This window comes from Grus americana, chromosome 2 (genome assembly GCF_028858705.1).
Source record: "Grus americana isolate bGruAme1 chromosome 2, bGruAme1.mat, whole genome shotgun sequence".
Lineage (NCBI taxonomy): Eukaryota > Metazoa > Chordata > Aves > Gruiformes > Gruidae > Grus > Grus americana.
Window position 1 is genome coordinate 587,984 of NC_072853.1, and position 16,477 is coordinate 604,460.

At 66.5% G+C, this 16,477-nt stretch overlaps 1 protein-coding gene across 1 annotated transcript; it reads right to left on the bottom strand.

The window, feature by feature from the left end:
- Positions 1–293: 293 nt before the first annotated feature.
- Positions 294–16,296, bottom strand: SHARPIN (SHANK associated RH domain interactor). The gene is made up of 14 exons (XM_054815751.1): positions 15,960–16,296; positions 11,353–11,527; positions 10,642–10,752; positions 9,433–9,574; positions 7,107–7,197; positions 6,527–6,800; positions 5,842–5,972; positions 5,493–5,666; positions 2,255–2,415; positions 1,627–1,738; positions 1,372–1,551; positions 1,179–1,277; positions 955–1,098; positions 294–510 (listed from the first exon to the last, which is right to left on the bottom strand). The coding sequence occupies exons 1-14, from the start codon at positions 16,179–16,181 to the stop codon at positions 430–432; spliced, it is 2,097 nt and encodes a 698-aa protein (XP_054671726.1). The 5' UTR covers positions 16,182–16,296; the 3' UTR covers positions 294–429.
- Positions 16,297–16,477: the final 181 nt, after the last annotated feature.

Sequence of the window (16,477 nt, forward strand, 5' to 3'; positions counted from 1 at the left end):
CCGGCACCGGCTGCAGCCCCTCAGGATCAGGTCGGGGGCTCGTTAAAGGGCCCGTCACCATCGCCCCCGTTGCGGGGAGATGAATTGTGGCAGCACTGGCAGCGAGGCTCTGGCACACAAACAGCTTTATTGGGATGCCCCGCACCGCCGGGCCGTTTCCCCCGCGGGAGCTCTGCCGCCTGCAGAAGCTCCATGGAGCCCCCCAGCCTGCCCCGCTCCCCCCAGCACAGGGTCCGCGGCACCTCCCCACCCCGGGTCCTGCGTCTCCTTCCCCAGCCGCCGGCCCTGGCTCTCCCCTGCGACCTCTGGGCCCCGCTTCAGCCACGGTGCCAGCTCCGACCCCGGCTGGGCCGTCCCTCGGCGTGAGGAGAGCCGCTCCCGACCCCGGCTGCCTCCGGTGGGTTCCCTGTCCCTGGGCCAGGCAGGGGGTCAGTGGCAGTTTTGGCACCGGGGGTGGCACTTCTGTCCGTTGATGTTGCAGCGACATCCGCCACTGGTGTCCCCAGGCCCCTGGGGGGGACATGGGTCAGGTCAGGCTGGGAGCCCACCGCAGGGCTCCTGGGCAGCTCCGCCATCACCAGGGCACCGCAGGCTCAACCATCTCCTCCCCGCCTGCAGGGATGGGGGGGGTCCCTGCCGCCCCCCAGGATCGCTCACCCTGCCTGCGGGGATGGGGGGGGTCCCTGCCACCCCCCAGGATCGCTCACCCTGCCTGCGGGGACGGGGGGGTCCCTGCCGCCCCCCAGGATCGCTCACCCTGCCTGCGGGGATGGGGGGGGGTCCCTGCCACCCCCCAGGATCGCTCACCCCGCCTGCGGGGATGGGGGGGTCCCTGCCGCCCCCCAGGATCGCTCACCCCGCCTGCGGGGATGGGGGGGTCCCTGCCGCCCCCCAGGATCGCTCACCCCGCCTGCGGGGATGGGGGGGTCCCTGCCGCCCCCCAGGATCGCTCACCCCGGGCCCCCAGCGCGGCCCCTTGGTCACCCAGCAGATCTCGGTCTGGCAGACGGTGCAGCGGATCCAGTCGCAGCCGTCTTTCTTCTGGACGATGATGAGGCAGGTGGGGCAGTGCATGGCCTCCCCGATCTGCACCAGCGTCTGGGGGGGGGGGGAAAGAGGTGGCTGTGAGGGACCTGGGGACGTGCTCCAGCCCCCCGCCAGCCCCCCGGGACCCCCACCTGCAGCATGTCGTTGGTCTGTCGGGCAGCCGCGTCATTCTGTGCCTGGACCCGCAGGTCGTCCTGGTACTGGCGGCAGTTCTTCCCTTCGTGGATGGCCTGGGGGTGCGGAGATGGCACCGCTCAGTGCCGCTGCCCACCCCCGAGCCCCCTCTGCGGTGCCGGGGCGCGATGCCGAGGGCGGGGGGCTCACCTTGCAGAGCAGGCAGTTGAGGGCCTGGCAGATGGGGCAGCGAAACTCGTTCACCGAATCCTCGTAGATGCACCAGCCCCGGCAGTCGGTGGTCTTGCAGTGGAAGCTGTTCTGGCTGCGCCGCTCCGCCAGCACCAGGCTCCTCTCCAGGAACCGCCGGTACTCCTCCGGCGACACCAGCTGCGGAGACGGGCAGGGTCAGGACGTGGCCCCAGGACCCCCAGCGCCGCCGGCACCGACCCGGGACACACTCACCGCCCGGATCTCTCGCTCTTGGAGGTGGCTGCCGCAGGCGTAGGAGTCGTCGCGGAAGGGACAGGCCACCGCCGGCTCCTCGCTGTAGTTGATCACCTGGCGCAGGCACTCCCTGCGGGAACAGGCGCCCGGTCACGCCGAGGGTGGGGGCAGGCTGGGTGACGGGGGGGGGAACGGGGGGACGACATGTTGGGTGATGAGGGGGCAGGTTGGGTGATGAGGGGGCAGGTTGGGTGAAGGGGAGTCAGGCTGGGTGATGGGGGGCATGTTGGGTGATGAGGGGGCAGGCTGGGTGATGGGGGGGCAGGCTGGGTGATGGGGGGGCAGGTTGGGTGATGAGGGGGCAGGCTGGGTGATGGGGGGGGTCACGCTGGGTGATGGGGGGGCATGTTGGGTGATGAGGGGGCAGGTTGGGTGATGAGGGGGCAGGTTGGGTGATGAGGGGGCAGGCTGGGTGATGGGGGGGGGGTCACGCTGGGTGATGGGGGGGCAGGTTGGGTGATGAGGGGGCAGGTTGGGTGATGAGGGGGCAGGTTGGGTGCCAGGGGGGGCAGGTTGGGTGATGGGGGGGAGTCAGTCTGGGTGACGGGGGGGGTCGTGGGACCCCGGTGGCTGCGTGGGGTGGTACCTGCAGAAGTTGTGCAGACACTCGCGCAGCAGCACCCCCTCGCCCGGGGCGACCTGCTGGTAGCAGATGCGACACTCCAGCACCTCCCGGTTGGGCACCAGCACCTCCTCCTCCAGCTGCAGCAGCTGCTGGAAGTTCTTCAGCCGCTCGGCCTCCAGCGCCTGCCGGTGAGAACGGCCCCAGTCAGCCCCCCCCCCGGCACCGGGGCCACCCCCCGAGCCAGGCCTGTGGCCATCAGCCAAGTGACCGGGGCCACTCGTCCCAAGTGCCCCACAGCTTCGGGGCCAGGAGGAACGGCTGCGTGCGGGGAGCGGGGGCTGGCCTTGCAGGGACCCCCCCCCCCCCCCCAGGGAGGGGGTACAGCCAGCACCATGAGGCACGCGGTGCCTATCACCGAGCCGCACCCCAGCATTTCCCCGGGCAGCCGAGGGACCCTAGTACCAAACCGCGGCAGCCGCCGGGGTCCCAGCAGTCCCCGGAGGGTCAGCGCAGGCAGTTCTGGGGGGCTGAGGCCGGCGCAGAAGGCAGCACAGCCCTGGTGTGTGGGGGCCGGGGGGGGAGCTGAGGCTGCTGGAGCTCGAGCATCAGTGACACTTTACATCACGCCGGCACTTTGCGATCGCCGCAGTCACAACTCCCTGCCCCCCGGGGCTCAGCATTTCACCAGGAGCCCACCATGTCCTGCTGCCCTGTCCCAGCCCCAGCCTCCGCTCCCAGCGCTGGCCCTGCCCCGGTGAACACGGCAGCACCGAGGCCCAGCTTTGGCACTGGCTGCTCACGACGGCTCAGCAGCTCCCGCTCGGGTGTAAACCCTGCAGGGAAGTGCCCGATGCCTTCCATTTCACAGATTCACGGGAGGGTTTGGGTGGGCAGGGACCCCACAGCCCACCCAGTGCCACCCCTGCCATGGGCAGGGACACCCTCCACCAGCCCAGCTTGCCCAAAGCCCCATCCAACCTGGCCTTGAACCCTGCCAGGGAGCCAGGGGCAGCCACAGCTTCTCTGGGCACCCTGGGCCAGGGCCTCAGCACCCTCACAGGGAAGGATTTCTGCCTCACATCACGTAATATCAGGACACGGGTGGCTTTCTGGGCTGCAATCACACGTTGCCGGGTCGTGCTGAGCTTCTCGTCCCCCACCACCCCAAGTCCTTCTCCCCAGGGCTGCTCTCCATCCATTCCCTGCCCAGCCTGGAGTTGTGCTGGGATTGCCCCGACCCACGTGCAGGACCTTGCCCTTGTTGAAGCCCACGAGGCTCACACAGACCCGCTCCTCCAGCCTGCCCGTTTCAGCACATGAACACCCCAAAGCAGCAGCAGCCCCCCCCCTCCCTGCACCGCAGAGCAGCCGGCAGAAGAAGATGGCAGAGCCGCGCTGGTGAGATAAGGCTTTAATGAGGGAAGGAATCCATCCACAGCCCTTTGGGGAGACACGCTCTCACCCCAGAGCCAGAGCCAAACCCGGGGTCCTGTCCTCGCCCCCCCCCCCCCGTCCCCATGGGGACAAGCCTGGCCCGGCCCTGCCACAGGACGAGGTCTCCAGTGCAAAATGCACCATGGAACAACCAAACGTGCCACCCCAGGGCGCTGGCAGCTCTGGCAGCCGGAGGGACCCACCGCACAGAGCACCCCGGCCGAGGGCTGCACGCTGTGCCGGGCCCACGCCGATGCTGGTTCGGGTGGAGTGGTTCTGCCCGTCCCGGTGCCGGACACAGGAGAGCGCAGGGCTCGCAGCAGCCAGGAAGGGGTGCTTGGCACCAGGGATCCCCACGCCTTTGGCCGCGCCGTAGCTGACAGCCCCCCAGCCCTGCTCCCGTGGGTGCCACAGGGCCCCGCACCCCCAGAGCAGTCCCAGGCTGAGCACCACCAGCGCCGACGGTGCCAACCCCAGCCACGCCAGCTCTTCCTCGAAGCCTGAACGGGGCCGGCCACTCTCACCTCACGCCGTCCCTACCCAGGGGGGCTCAGACCTGCTGCCGGCGCGGGGAGGCGGAGGGGAAATTCCCAGGGCTGGGACAGCGAGCCGCAGCTCCTCTCGGGGAGAAGCCCACCAGGCACCCCAGGACACACCCCCTCCCCGCTGGCACCACGGGCGGGAGGAGCGGCGCGCCGACACCGGTAACCTGGGAGCCACCGCGCTCACAGAGCTGGTCCTGCGCTCCTGAGGAGCTCGGACCCTCGCGCTCCCGCACCGCCTTTCCCCCCGGCTCCTGGAGCCCCCCGAGTGAGCGGCACGTCCCCCCTGGCAGCTCGGGGCCGAGCCCTGCCGGCTCTTCTCCTGCAGAGAGTTCCCGCATCAACTCTATAGGGTCTGAGCAAGGGGGTGGCCCGGCGGCAGCCACTGGGCGCACGCGGGGACCGGCCCGGCAGGCACCGGGTCCTGGTGGGCACTGGGGGGCCCTGGCGGGCACCGGACCCTGGCCGGCGGGGCAGGATGGGGTGTCCGGGCGGGCCAGGCACGGGGTGGCTAGCAGAATTCGGAGGACAGGTGGATGAAGTCATCCAAGGAACCCGAGCCCAGGATGCAGTGCGCAGCTGAGCCATCCTCTCTCCTTCCCTTTTCCTAGCGGGATCCCGGCACAAGAGAAAAAAGAAAGAAGAGAAGGTTTGGTCAGTGGCTGAGCTGGAGTCCCCCACGTCCCGCAGCGCACCCCGACCTCGGGGCCGGGGCTCCCCCCGCAGCTGTAGCCTGGGGGGGGGGGGCGGGAGCTCCCATTGGAGCCCCCCCCCCGTTTCTACGAAATGGGAAACGGCACCAGCGCAGAGGGGAAAGCGCAGCCCGACAGCTCCTCGGCACGCGGCCGCCCACACGACACGCTGCGCAGTTAGGCGAGAGAAGAAGGACCTGCCAGACCGGGGTGCAGCATCCCGCCGAGCTCTGCCCACGGGGTCACAGACCCCTGCCCTGCCGCAGATCGCGTCGGCCCTTCGCGCAGCCACAGACAAACGAGCACGGTTGAATCCCCGCTGCCGCTACGGCATCTCGTCTCACAGCCAGGCGCCAGGCGCACGACGCGGCACCTCCGAGCGCTGCCCCTCGGCGGGGGGAGTCAGGGGGCTGCGACAGCCCCTGTGCTGCCCCTCAGGGTGCCTGCCTCTCCTTCCCAGCCCCTTTCCCGGAGCAGCGCAGGATCCGTGTGCCTGCGACACCTCTGAACCCTGCCGATGCCGGGTCTGTCCTTGAGCAGGGGGTGCGGGGAGCAGAGCGGCTCCCTGGGGTGGGCGGCGAGCCCCCGTACCTGCTGGTACTGCAGGATCCCCTCCTGCTCCTGCTGCATCCTCCACAGCTCCGTCTCGTCCGGCTTGTAGCTGCCAGGGACCACGTAGTCGTCGGGACGGTCTGTGCTGCACATCTCGCAGCCCGGTCGCGTGGGCTTGTTGATGAAGGTGCATTTTGGACACGACCAGCCCGCCTACAGGAACACGGAGATGCAGGAGCCGGGAAAAGCACTTTGGAGAGAGGGAAGGGGGGGATAGGACACGGAGGGAGCACCCACCCTTCCCCAGCACCCCCGAGACTGGGAGAAAGGGAGGAACTGGGGGGGCAGAGCGGGGCAGCGATGGGAGGGCACATGGTGGGCCACGTACCGGCACTGGCGAGGGCAGACTCACGGCAGCAGGCTTTGGCTGGGCACTGAAAAGGTCGCCGATCTGCAGCGCGTCCAAGTGCTGGCTGATTTCCCCGATGTCCATCTTCCTGCCTGCCTCATTCCCCCAGCCTGGAGAGCGATGCCGGGGAACGACGTTACAACCAGCCCGGGAACCGGCACGGGACCAGCCCACGGCACCGAGCCCACTCCCGGTCCCACCGAGCCCAATGGCCCACGGCACAGGACCCCCACGTGTGATGAGAGGAGTGCCCAGGGCAGACGCTGGACCTCTCCTCACCACTCTGCTTTCAGTAACGGGAAAACCCACAGGAAAGCCATGACAGCTCTTCCCGAGCACACTCAGCAGCACAGAGGGTGCTGGCAAGCAGTGGCTTCCCAGGAGGGAGGGCATCAGGTCCCAGAGCCCCGCTCTGCTCCGTCCGGGAAAAGCTGCTCAGCCTTTTCCACCAGCACAGCAGGGCCTGAGCGACCGCCCGGCCCTCGGGCCCAGGGAGGCACCACCCAGAGACCCCCAACACGTCCTCACCCACCCCGGCACAGCAGCCGCTCCCGCAGAGGCGGCAGCAGCGCCCCGATGCCGGGCTCCCCATCCCCGCTGCTACACCTGCTCCGGCACCCTGCGGCCGCAAGCCGGGCCGAATATCAGAATGACAGAATGAGACCTTTCTTCGGAGACATGTTGGGCAAGGTGTTGTATTTGCGCCTTTCGCCAGCGACGTCGGTGTGTGAGGAGGTGGAGCTGAGCATGACCTGCGCCTGGTCCTCCTCGTAGCGCTGCTCGGTGAGCTCAGCCATCTTCGCCGAGAGCAGGTAGAGGAACGCGGTATCGCCATCCCTGCGGATGCCGTAGGAGGAAACGGTCCGTTCGTCCACGCACAGGCACTGCCCGATGATCCAGCGCTGAACCAAAGGGTGGAACCCATAATCCTGGAAGATCTGGGCAGCAGGAGAAGCTCAGAGGTGAGCCCACAGCCACGGCTTCCCTGCAAGTTCTCACCCCGCTTCACGGCTTGGCAAAGGCCGATGCCACGCTGGCACGTGTTGGTGAGCCAGGGGAACCGGTGACGAGCCGGCTCCGCAAAGGGAGAGGGTGGGTGGGAGAGCCCAGCTCCCACACTGCAGGCACCAGCATTTAAAAAGGGGCTGTGGGGACCCCGGGGGCTCCCGGCCAGGCTGGGGGGCTCACACCACATGGCCCCCGGCATCGGGCTGGCACTGCGGCGTACCGGCACTGCGGCGTACCTGCTGCTTGAGCATCGCTATTGTAGTGTGAGCGCGGACCCTGAGAGTGATGCTTGCAGAAGACGTCGCATCCTCCACGCCGACCTTCATGCTGGAGAACAGACGGATGCCGTTAGAGGAAGGCTGCCGGGACTGGGGCTACGGCGGCATCCCGGCACGGCCACTCGGCATCGAGTGTGACACGCTCGGCCCGCTGCTCCGAGGCAGGCAGTGCCCCGTGGGGGAGTCCCGCCAGGTCCAACACCGGGTTTCCAACCACGAGCCGTCTATGGAACCCCAGGGAAGTGGGGCAGGGACCCCCAGCCCTGCCGAGGGCTGTGCCCTGAACCTCACGTTTAACGCTCGCAGGGGAACTGGCTTCCCCCCGTTTTGTTTATCCTCTATTCCAGCCTGTTTATCCTCGCAGCTCCCACATGGCCGTGGCAATGATCTCTTAGATACGGTGAGAAAAAAGTATTTCCTTTCACCCGCTTTAAATCTGGTGCTTCCTAATTTCCCGAGCCTCTTAGTGTATGTTTTCCCACGCCGGTCGCACGCAGACCCCCCTCACCCCGCTGCCTCTCCTTCAGACCAGAGGCCGAACCTTTTAAGCTCTCCTCTCGCAAAAGGTGTTTTGTGCCTCCAAGCAGGAAATCTAAGCTGGATTCCCACGTATTAAGACAAAAACCGGCAGGTAGGGCTGGAATCTCCTGGTTGTTCCCCCACCTTTTCCTAACAACTCCTGTATTGGGTTTGCATGGCCGGTTTTGGTAACAGGGGGATAGAGGGGTGGCTTCTGCGAGAAGATGCCAGAAGTTTCCTCCATGTCCGACAGAGCTGATGTCAGTCAGCTCCGAGATGGACCTGCTGCTGGAGCTCCATGGTGGAGCCGATATCCGCCCCCATGGAGCTCCACGGTGGAGCAGAGATTCCACCTGCAGCCCATGGAGGTCCCCACACTGGAGCAGTCTGGTCCTGAAGGTCTGCAGCCCGCGGGAAGGACCCACGCTGGAGCAGTTCGTGGAGGACTGTCTCCCGTGGGAGGGAACCACGGGCGTCCGGCCAGGCTCAGCCCACACCTCCGAACGCCGCGGGTCTCATTCAACGCCGACCCTGCGGTCTTTCCAGGTCTGCTGCCTCGCAGCCTGCTGTTGTGTGCCCACCAGCATCCCCCCGTCTGCCCCCCCTTGGTGTTTATCAGCGTTGAGTTCAAGTGCTCGGAGCCACAAGACCCGTCCGTAAGTCCAGCCCTCGCGGCTCATCACCATTTCAGGGTCATTTGTGTCCCCTGGGACAGCCCCGTCCCCACAGACACAGCTCTATACCTACGCCACGTCTCCCGCCTCGCAGGTGGTTACCAGTCCAAAGGAGGACGCTCCCCCCTGCTCCACGGCACTTTGATTTCCTTCCAAAGGCTTTTCAGGAAGCTCGTGGGAACTGTTTCGGCATTCCTGGCACAGCACGCTGGCCAGGCTGCCCCGCAGCTCCCTGTCATGAGCCACGGCTCTTCCCAATTACCAACGTTTACCTGTGAATCTCCCCAGTCTCGTCCTGGCTACTGCTGCCTCGATACAAAATTGGTGTTTTAACCTTCCCAGAGGCTCTTTACAAACCTGCGCCACAGGCGGCAGCGCTCTTTGGAGCAGGTCCCCAGGCAGGGACGGGGGGTGCTGCCAGAGGGGCGTCCCGGGCTCCCCAGGCAGGGGAAAGCCGTCCCGGCGGCTGACAGTGCCGTCGCACTGCAGAGGGACACGGCTGCGCTCGAGCCAAGCCGGCTGCTGCCCAGATGGGCTCACCCTCCGGGTTCCTGGCTTCTCTGGTAGCATTCGATATCCCACCCCTGCATCCCCCCTCTCCTTCCTCCCGGGAGCTAGGGAGGAAGTACAAATCCCGGGATACGGCATTCCTCCAGGGAAGCTGTGGCTTCCCCAGCACCAGCTGCCCGTTTCCCCTCTCCTGCCAGGACCGATCCCAACCACTGGCAGAGGAATTCACAGAGCAGCTCAGCTCCAGGGGCTGCAGGAGGCTGTTCTGGCTCTGCCGGCCGCGGACAGACACACCGGAGTCCTGCATTGTCACCGCTACAGGCAAAGCCATGTAAAAAAGACAGACCCGAGGGCCACGCAGCCCCAGGGCAAGCGAGCCAAATGCCCAGCAGAAGGGCAGAGCTGCAGGGGAGGAGGCGCTGGCTGGGCAGGCAGGACGTCCCCAAGCTCACGGAACAGCAGGCAGCTGCCTGCAGGGGAGGGCAGAGCCCTGGCTCGGGACCCACGGCTCCATCCGGGACAGGTCGTGCTCCTGCGGGCAGGGATGCAGGAGAAGACGAGGTGTGCTCGCGTTGGCTCACCTGATGTTGTCCGTGGGGTAGTTGGACTCCTTCAAGAGGATACTGAGCGTGGCTTGCTGGCGAGCCAGGGCCACGGCACACTGCGAGGCCACCTCCTCATCTCCGTACTCGATTGCCTGGGCGAGGTGAAGCGCCAGGTCCTCTGCAGCAGGATGGAGAGGGAGAACCGTAAAGCGGCAGCTGGTCTGCAAGCACCTTCCCCAGGGCATGGCACAACCACTGCCATCCGTGGCGCCGGCAAGGTCGGCACCCAGAGGGACCTGACTCCACGTGTGCCACAGCCACACATCTAGAAACAGTGATTCTGATTCAGATCAGCGCAGAAACAGCGCCGAGGGGCGGCAGGAGCTGTGCGCGAGGCTCCTCAGAAACACGCTTGCTGCACGGGCAGCGAGCAGCTGAAGCAGGAGCAGCCACGCTGCTGGAGAGCTGCAGCCCAGAGCACCCAGGGAAACTCCTGGGGCCACCAGGAGCTCAGTTCTGTCCCTACCCGCACCGCTGGGCTCACCCTGCCCACAGCCACATCCCGGGACGCGCAGCCCCCAGCCACCCCTCGGGCAAGGCTTCTGTCCTGCAGTGCTGGGGTGCCACAGGTGGCCACGGTGGCCAGCAGCATCCTGGCTCGTGTCAGAGACAGTGTGGCCAGCAGGCCCAGGGCAGTGACCGTCCCCTTTAGTGGCACTGGCGGGGCCGCACCTCAAAAACTGGGTTCGGTTTTGGGCCCCTCGCTGCCAGAAGGACATCGAGGTGCTGGAGCGGGGCCAGAGAAGGGCGACGGAGCGGGGAAGGGTCTGGAGCACAAGTCTGGTGGGGGAACTGGAACAGGACGGGAGGAAACGGCCTCCAGTTGTGCCGGGGGAGGTTTAGATGGGAGCTCAGGAAACATTCCTTCACCCACAGGGCTGCCAAGTGCTGGAACAGGCTGCCCAGGGCAGTGCTGGAGTCACCGTCCCGGGGGGGATTGCAAAGACGCCTCGATGTGGTGCTTGGGGACATGGGTTAGTGGTGGGCTGGGCAGGGCTGGGTCAGCGGTTGGATCCCTCCTCTCAAGGGCCTTTTCCAGCCCCAACGACTCGACGGTTCCACGACAGAAGCGCGTGTTGTCAGCCCCAGCGGGGGAGCAGCAGGACCCGGTCTGAGCCTGCCTCCCCCGGAGGGTTAGTAACTCCAATGTACGAAAAGAGCCAAGACACCTCCCCTCGCAAATACCTTTCTTGGAAAGCTCCAGGGACAGAGCCGCCTCCGCATCCTCTTCCGCAGAGATGCCCCCGGCAGCCACGGGCAGGGACGATGCCTGGGACGCCAGCGTGCTGTCCGAGGCTGAGAGAGACAGGAACACATCAGGGTGGGCACCGCCACCGCCCCGCGGCAACGGTCCCCGAGTGTCCTCCCCAGGGAGCTCCACACTCGCACCGCAGGGAGAAGCGGCAGCGGGAAGCCCTGGGTTACACAAGGTCGCTTGAGGCGAAGGTAACAGCGTCCTCACTCCACATCCCAGAGGCTGACGCAGCTCAGAGAGCATCAGCCCAGCCCATCGCCTCCGGGAAGCCTTCGGCCGCCGCTCCCTCCCGGCACGCGGGGTGGGACAGCCACCCCTGTTCCCACGTCACTGCCCGCACCTCCTCCCGTCTCCCGGGGCCTCCTCCACCCCCTCGGGTGCCCCTACACAGGCAGGAACCCTCCGAACATCCTTCTCCAGGTGAGCAGGAGTTAACGCCCCAGAGAAGGAACGGGCCAAGATGCTGCCCCGGCACTCGGGGAGCCAGGAGCGGCTGGTGTCGCACGCCCAAATTATTTCACAGCAGGACCGGCCCCAGCCGTGTCCATCAGCTGCCAGGGCCGGGGAAAGCCTGGCAGCCCCTCCAGGCAGCAGGCAGACGCCCCAGGTCCCCACCAGCCTTCGGGGGCTTCTACACTGACCTTTCTGCACCTCCCGCAGGGAGCTGCTCACGATCGTCCACCACTTCTGCGCCTCCCGCTCCTCCTCGAAGTTGAACACCATGGGCTCGTCCGAGGAGCCGAGGACCATCAGCTCATGGCACGTGGGGCTCCTCACCTTGTACGAGACGTCCTTGAGGTCGTACTCGGCAACGTTCTGGGGGAAGCAGAAGGATGAGAGGGTCACGCCGCGATGCAGCCAGGACGAAGACGCGCCGGGCAAAGGGGGCAACCCCCCGGCATGGCGTTCAAGCCAGGACCTGAGGACACGGCTGTCCCTCTCCTCGCCTCCACCACGGTCTCTCACAAGGTAAGCGTGGACACAAACACCAAGCCAAGGGCAATCCTCCATCCCCAAACCCAGCCTGAAACGCCGACCCTCCACGCCCAGGGCTGCCTCCGAGCCCCTCGTGTCCTCCGACCCGGGCAGCGGCCACTGCAGAACACGGAGGGCTGCGACCTGCTCACAGGCACCGACCCAGCGCCTGCCGGGTGATCCCCGGCCACCCCACACTGTGCAGCCATCTCCACCGGGCGCAGACATGACTAAACACACCCCTTCTCCCGCCTTCGCGCCTTCCCCTCTCTCAAAACCAAAGCGCAGGAGGCAGCTAAGACGACTCGGGCTCCGTGACACCAGCTCCGGGGGAAGCCGGTCCCTTCCCCTTTCACAAGCCTTGGGAAAACCCTTCCCCACACGCACCTCGGGGCTCAGCTCTCCCCGTGTGTCCCCCCCCGGCAGACAGGCTCTGCCAGCTCCCCGCTGCCCCCCGCCCTGGCCAACACTGGCCTCAGCTTCACGCCGGCACTTTCAATTCCAATTCTGGTAAAATGGCAGCTCGGGAGGAGCCGGGGCGCAGGGGAGGCCTCTGCACAGCCACCTGCCACCGCGCCCCAGCAGGCAGCCAGCAGGAAGCACGCGAGCGCTGCTGCGCCGCGCTGCACCGTGCCGGATGACGGAAGGAAGTTCAGCAAAACCGCTGGTTTCCTCGTCCTGCCAAGTCCCGCTCGACCTGCTCTGCCCTGTCCCAGCAGCAGGATTACAGGAATGGGGGGAAAAGAAGAGAGAAGCTGATGAAAAGCTCCCCCAGCTCCCCTGGCAGCAGCTTTCCCTTTGCTTTGTAAAACTGACCCCAGAGCAGCTCCCGGGGGTCCCCTGCACCCACGTCCCGGGGGAAGGAATCAAACCAAATGCTTTCGGCCGCAGAGCAGGGGACGCACCTTTGCCAGCACCACCTTCTGAGCCAGGGCCGGCTGTTCCCGACACACGGCCACGCCAGCCGTGGCCTCGCACCCCTGCCTGCTGCCTCCGGCTCCAATCCATTAGGAAAACGTCCAGGAAAACACGGATTTGATTCGCAGGGTGCCCAGAGCTGCCATCTCCCGCCGTTGTGCCAAGGGGCACCCAGGAGAGCAGCTCCTGCTCCAGGGGGTGTCAGCAGGGACGTGGGTGGCAGCGGCTGGTGACGGGCATCTGCAGCCAAACAGGCACCTCCGGCTCATCCTCCACCTTCGCCGGGTCCGGGAGCCGCTGAGCGACCAGCCCAGGGCTCGGGCGAGAGGTTTTGGCTGTTTAACCTCTCCCAAGGATGAGGAACCTCTCGCCTCCGGCCTCCACTGCACCAGAGAGAACACCAGACCCGCAGCTTTGTCCCCCTCCTCTCCCTCCCAGCCCCCTTCGAGGGCTGAGCAGCTCCCGGAGCCGGCGGAGGCTCCTCCAGCCATCCCAAGAGCCGATCCCCTTCCCACAGGAGCTGCCTGCTACCCAGATCCCCGTTACACGGGGCCAGGGCGGGCGGCAGCGCACCGTGGGATTAACACTGCCGCAGCAAGCCGAGAGGAACCGTGGCACCGCAGTTCAAGGTCAGCTGCCAGGCAGAGCAGCTGGTCCAACACCATTCACCACCCGGGGCCGGTCCGGCGCCGCCGCCTGCACCCGAGCCAGGAGGGGAATCCAGCCCAGGCGAGGCCGGGGCGGATGGCACACAGCTGCCAAGGGTGAACGGGCTCGATGCCACGCTCCGCTGCCGTGCGTTACGGCTTTGCCCTTGAGGGGGGAAGGAGAGGGGGATCCGTGGAGCTCTGCCAGGGCCCGCGCTTCCCTTTCACGCTGCCTCTTGGCTCCTCCCGTCGCTCACCACATCGCTCGCCGCCCGGGCTGAGCCGCAGCCTCGCACACCACCTCACGCTGCTCTGCCAGACATGTGCTGCCGCTCCACCGTGCTCCAGTAGAAACCGAAACCCAGGTTCAAGCTAACCACAGGAGTGCCCCCGGTGATGCCTGAGTGGCCAGCACTGCGTCAGGGTGGTGGGAACCGTAACTGGGCCCACGCCGCCGCGGCAGCACCGCCACCGCCTCCCGCTCGGGTTTTACACGGCACTGACAGGGCTCGAGCTGCACAAAGCGCAGCGCTGTGACCGGTTACCACTGCCGTGCCCCACCGCTGGCCCAGCCCCGGCCTGGCTCCCAGGGTGGCACAGGGAGATGCAGCCCCCGCTCCGCCGCGCAGCCCCTCTGTGCCCATCAGAGCCAGCAGCACCGCTGCCTCCAACACCTCCCCGGCGCTGGGAGCGGGACCCGGACGGGGAAGATTTCCAGCACGGCACAAAGCACAAACCAGAGCGGGGACGGAGAGGAGAGGCACCGCGAGAGCAGGGGGCTTGGCGGTACAGCCCGGCCTCGGCACGTCAGGTGGCGGAGAAGGAATCGGCCCACGTGGAGCCACCCCTGGAACTGAGCAAATTGGGGGAAAATCAGCTGGGAGCGGGTCTGCTCCTGAAACAGGGGCCCGGGCAGGCTGGAGGAGCGGGTCTGAGCGAGCCTCGTGCGGTTCCACAAGGCCAAGGGCAAGGTCCTGCACGTGGGTCGGGGCAATCCCAGCACAACTCCAGGCTGGGCGGGGAATGGATGGAGAGCGGCCCTGGGGAGAAGGACTTGGGGTGGTGGGGGACGAGAAGCTCAGCACGACCCGGCAACGTGTGAGTGCAGCCCAGAAAGCCACCCGTGTCCTGATATTACGTGATGTGAGGCAGAAATCCTTCCCTGTGAGGGTGCTGAGGCCCTGGCACAGGTTGCCCAGAGAAGCTGTGGCTGCCCCTGGCTCCCTGGCAGGGTTCAAGGCCAGGTTGGATGGGGCTTTGGGCAAGCTGGGCTAGTGGAGGGTGTCCCTGCCCATGGCAGGGGTGGCACTGGGTGGGCTGTGGGGTCCCTGCCCACCCAAAGCAGCCGGTGCCCCAGAACCGCCCTGAGCTGGGGATGCCGGGGGGGTCGCACCATGAACACCCCACGCCGAAGCCTCGGAGCTCACCCAGAGCCCCCGAAGGAGCGACCACCCGCCCTGCGCCGAGCGCCCTCACGCTGCCCGGGGAGGGGGACCCGGCTGCCGCCGCACCGGAGGGTCCCCCCCTGCCCCCACGCACAGGATCCGGGCAGAGCCCAGCGCCGGCTCTTCGGCTCCGGGACCGGACGGGCAGGACACACTGACACACTCTCTCACACACACAGACACACACACTCTCTCACACACACAGACACACACACTCTCTCACACACACAGACACACACACACTCTCACACACACAGACACACACACACTCTCACACACACAGACACACACACTCTCTCACACACACAGACACACACACTCTCTCACACACACAGACACACACACACTCTCACACACACAGACACACACACACTCTCACACACACAGACACACACACACTCTCACACACACAGACACACACACTCTCTCTCACACACAGACACACACACTCTCTCTCACACACAGACACACACACACTCTCACACAGACACACACACACTCTCACACAGACACACACACTCTCTCACACAGACACACACACTCTCTCACACAGACACACACACTCTCTCACACAGACACACTCTCTCACACAGACACACTCTCTCTCACACAGACACACTCTCTCTCACACAGACACACTCTCTCTCACACAGACACACTCTCTCTCACACAGACACACTCTCTCTCACACAGACACACACTCACACACTCACAGACACACACTCACACACTCACAGACACACACTCACACACTCACAGACACACACTCACACACTCACAGACACACACTCACACACTCACAGACACACACACAGAGACACTCACAGACACACACACAGAGACACTCACAGACACACACACAGAGACACTCACAGACACACACACAGAGACACTCACAGACACACACACAGAGACACTCACAGACACACACACAGACACACACACTCTCTCTCACACAGACACACACTCTCTCTCACACAGACACACACTCTCTCACACAGACACACTCTCTCTCACACAGACACACTCTCTCTCACACAGACACACACTCTCTCACACAGACACACACTCACACACTCACAGACACACTCACACACTCACTCTCACACACACAGACACACACTCACTCTCACACTCACTCTCACACCCACACACCCCCCACACCCCCCGGCCGCTGCCCCCCGCCAGCAGCGGCACCGCGCTGCCTCCGACCCCTCCGCTCCCCCCCCGCCCTCGGCCACCCCCGGGGCTCCCGGGTCTCACCGCGCCGGCCGCCTCCGGGTGCCGCAGGCCGAGGCGGAAGCGGCGCTGGCCGCCGGCCTCCGGTTCGACGCTGAGCTGTAGGCGGAGCGCGGCGGCTGCGGGCAGCGGCGGGCAGCGGGAGGGCCGCGCCAGACCCGCCCGCACCGCCATCAGCACGGTGGGCGGCGGCGGCGGCGCCGGGGCCGGGGCCGGGGCCGGGGCGGGGGCACCGGGCAGAGCCATCGCCGCCGCCGCCGCCTCCGCCGCACTTCCGCCCGCCGCGCGGTCCGCCGGGAAACGCGCCCCCCCGCGCCCGAGCGTTCCGGTACCGGACGGTCCGCCCGTCGCCCCGCCCCCGCGGCCGTAGCGCCCTGCCGAGCCGGGTGGGGGCGCCGCGCACACCCCTGCCGTGATTGACAGCCGCTCCCCCCGTCTTTGTCCCGGGCAGCCAATCAGATCCCCGAGCGCTCCAGCCTGTGGGAGGGACCTCGGGTCTGTCCCCGCGGAGGGCGGGAGCGCTGCCTTGACTGACGTCCTTC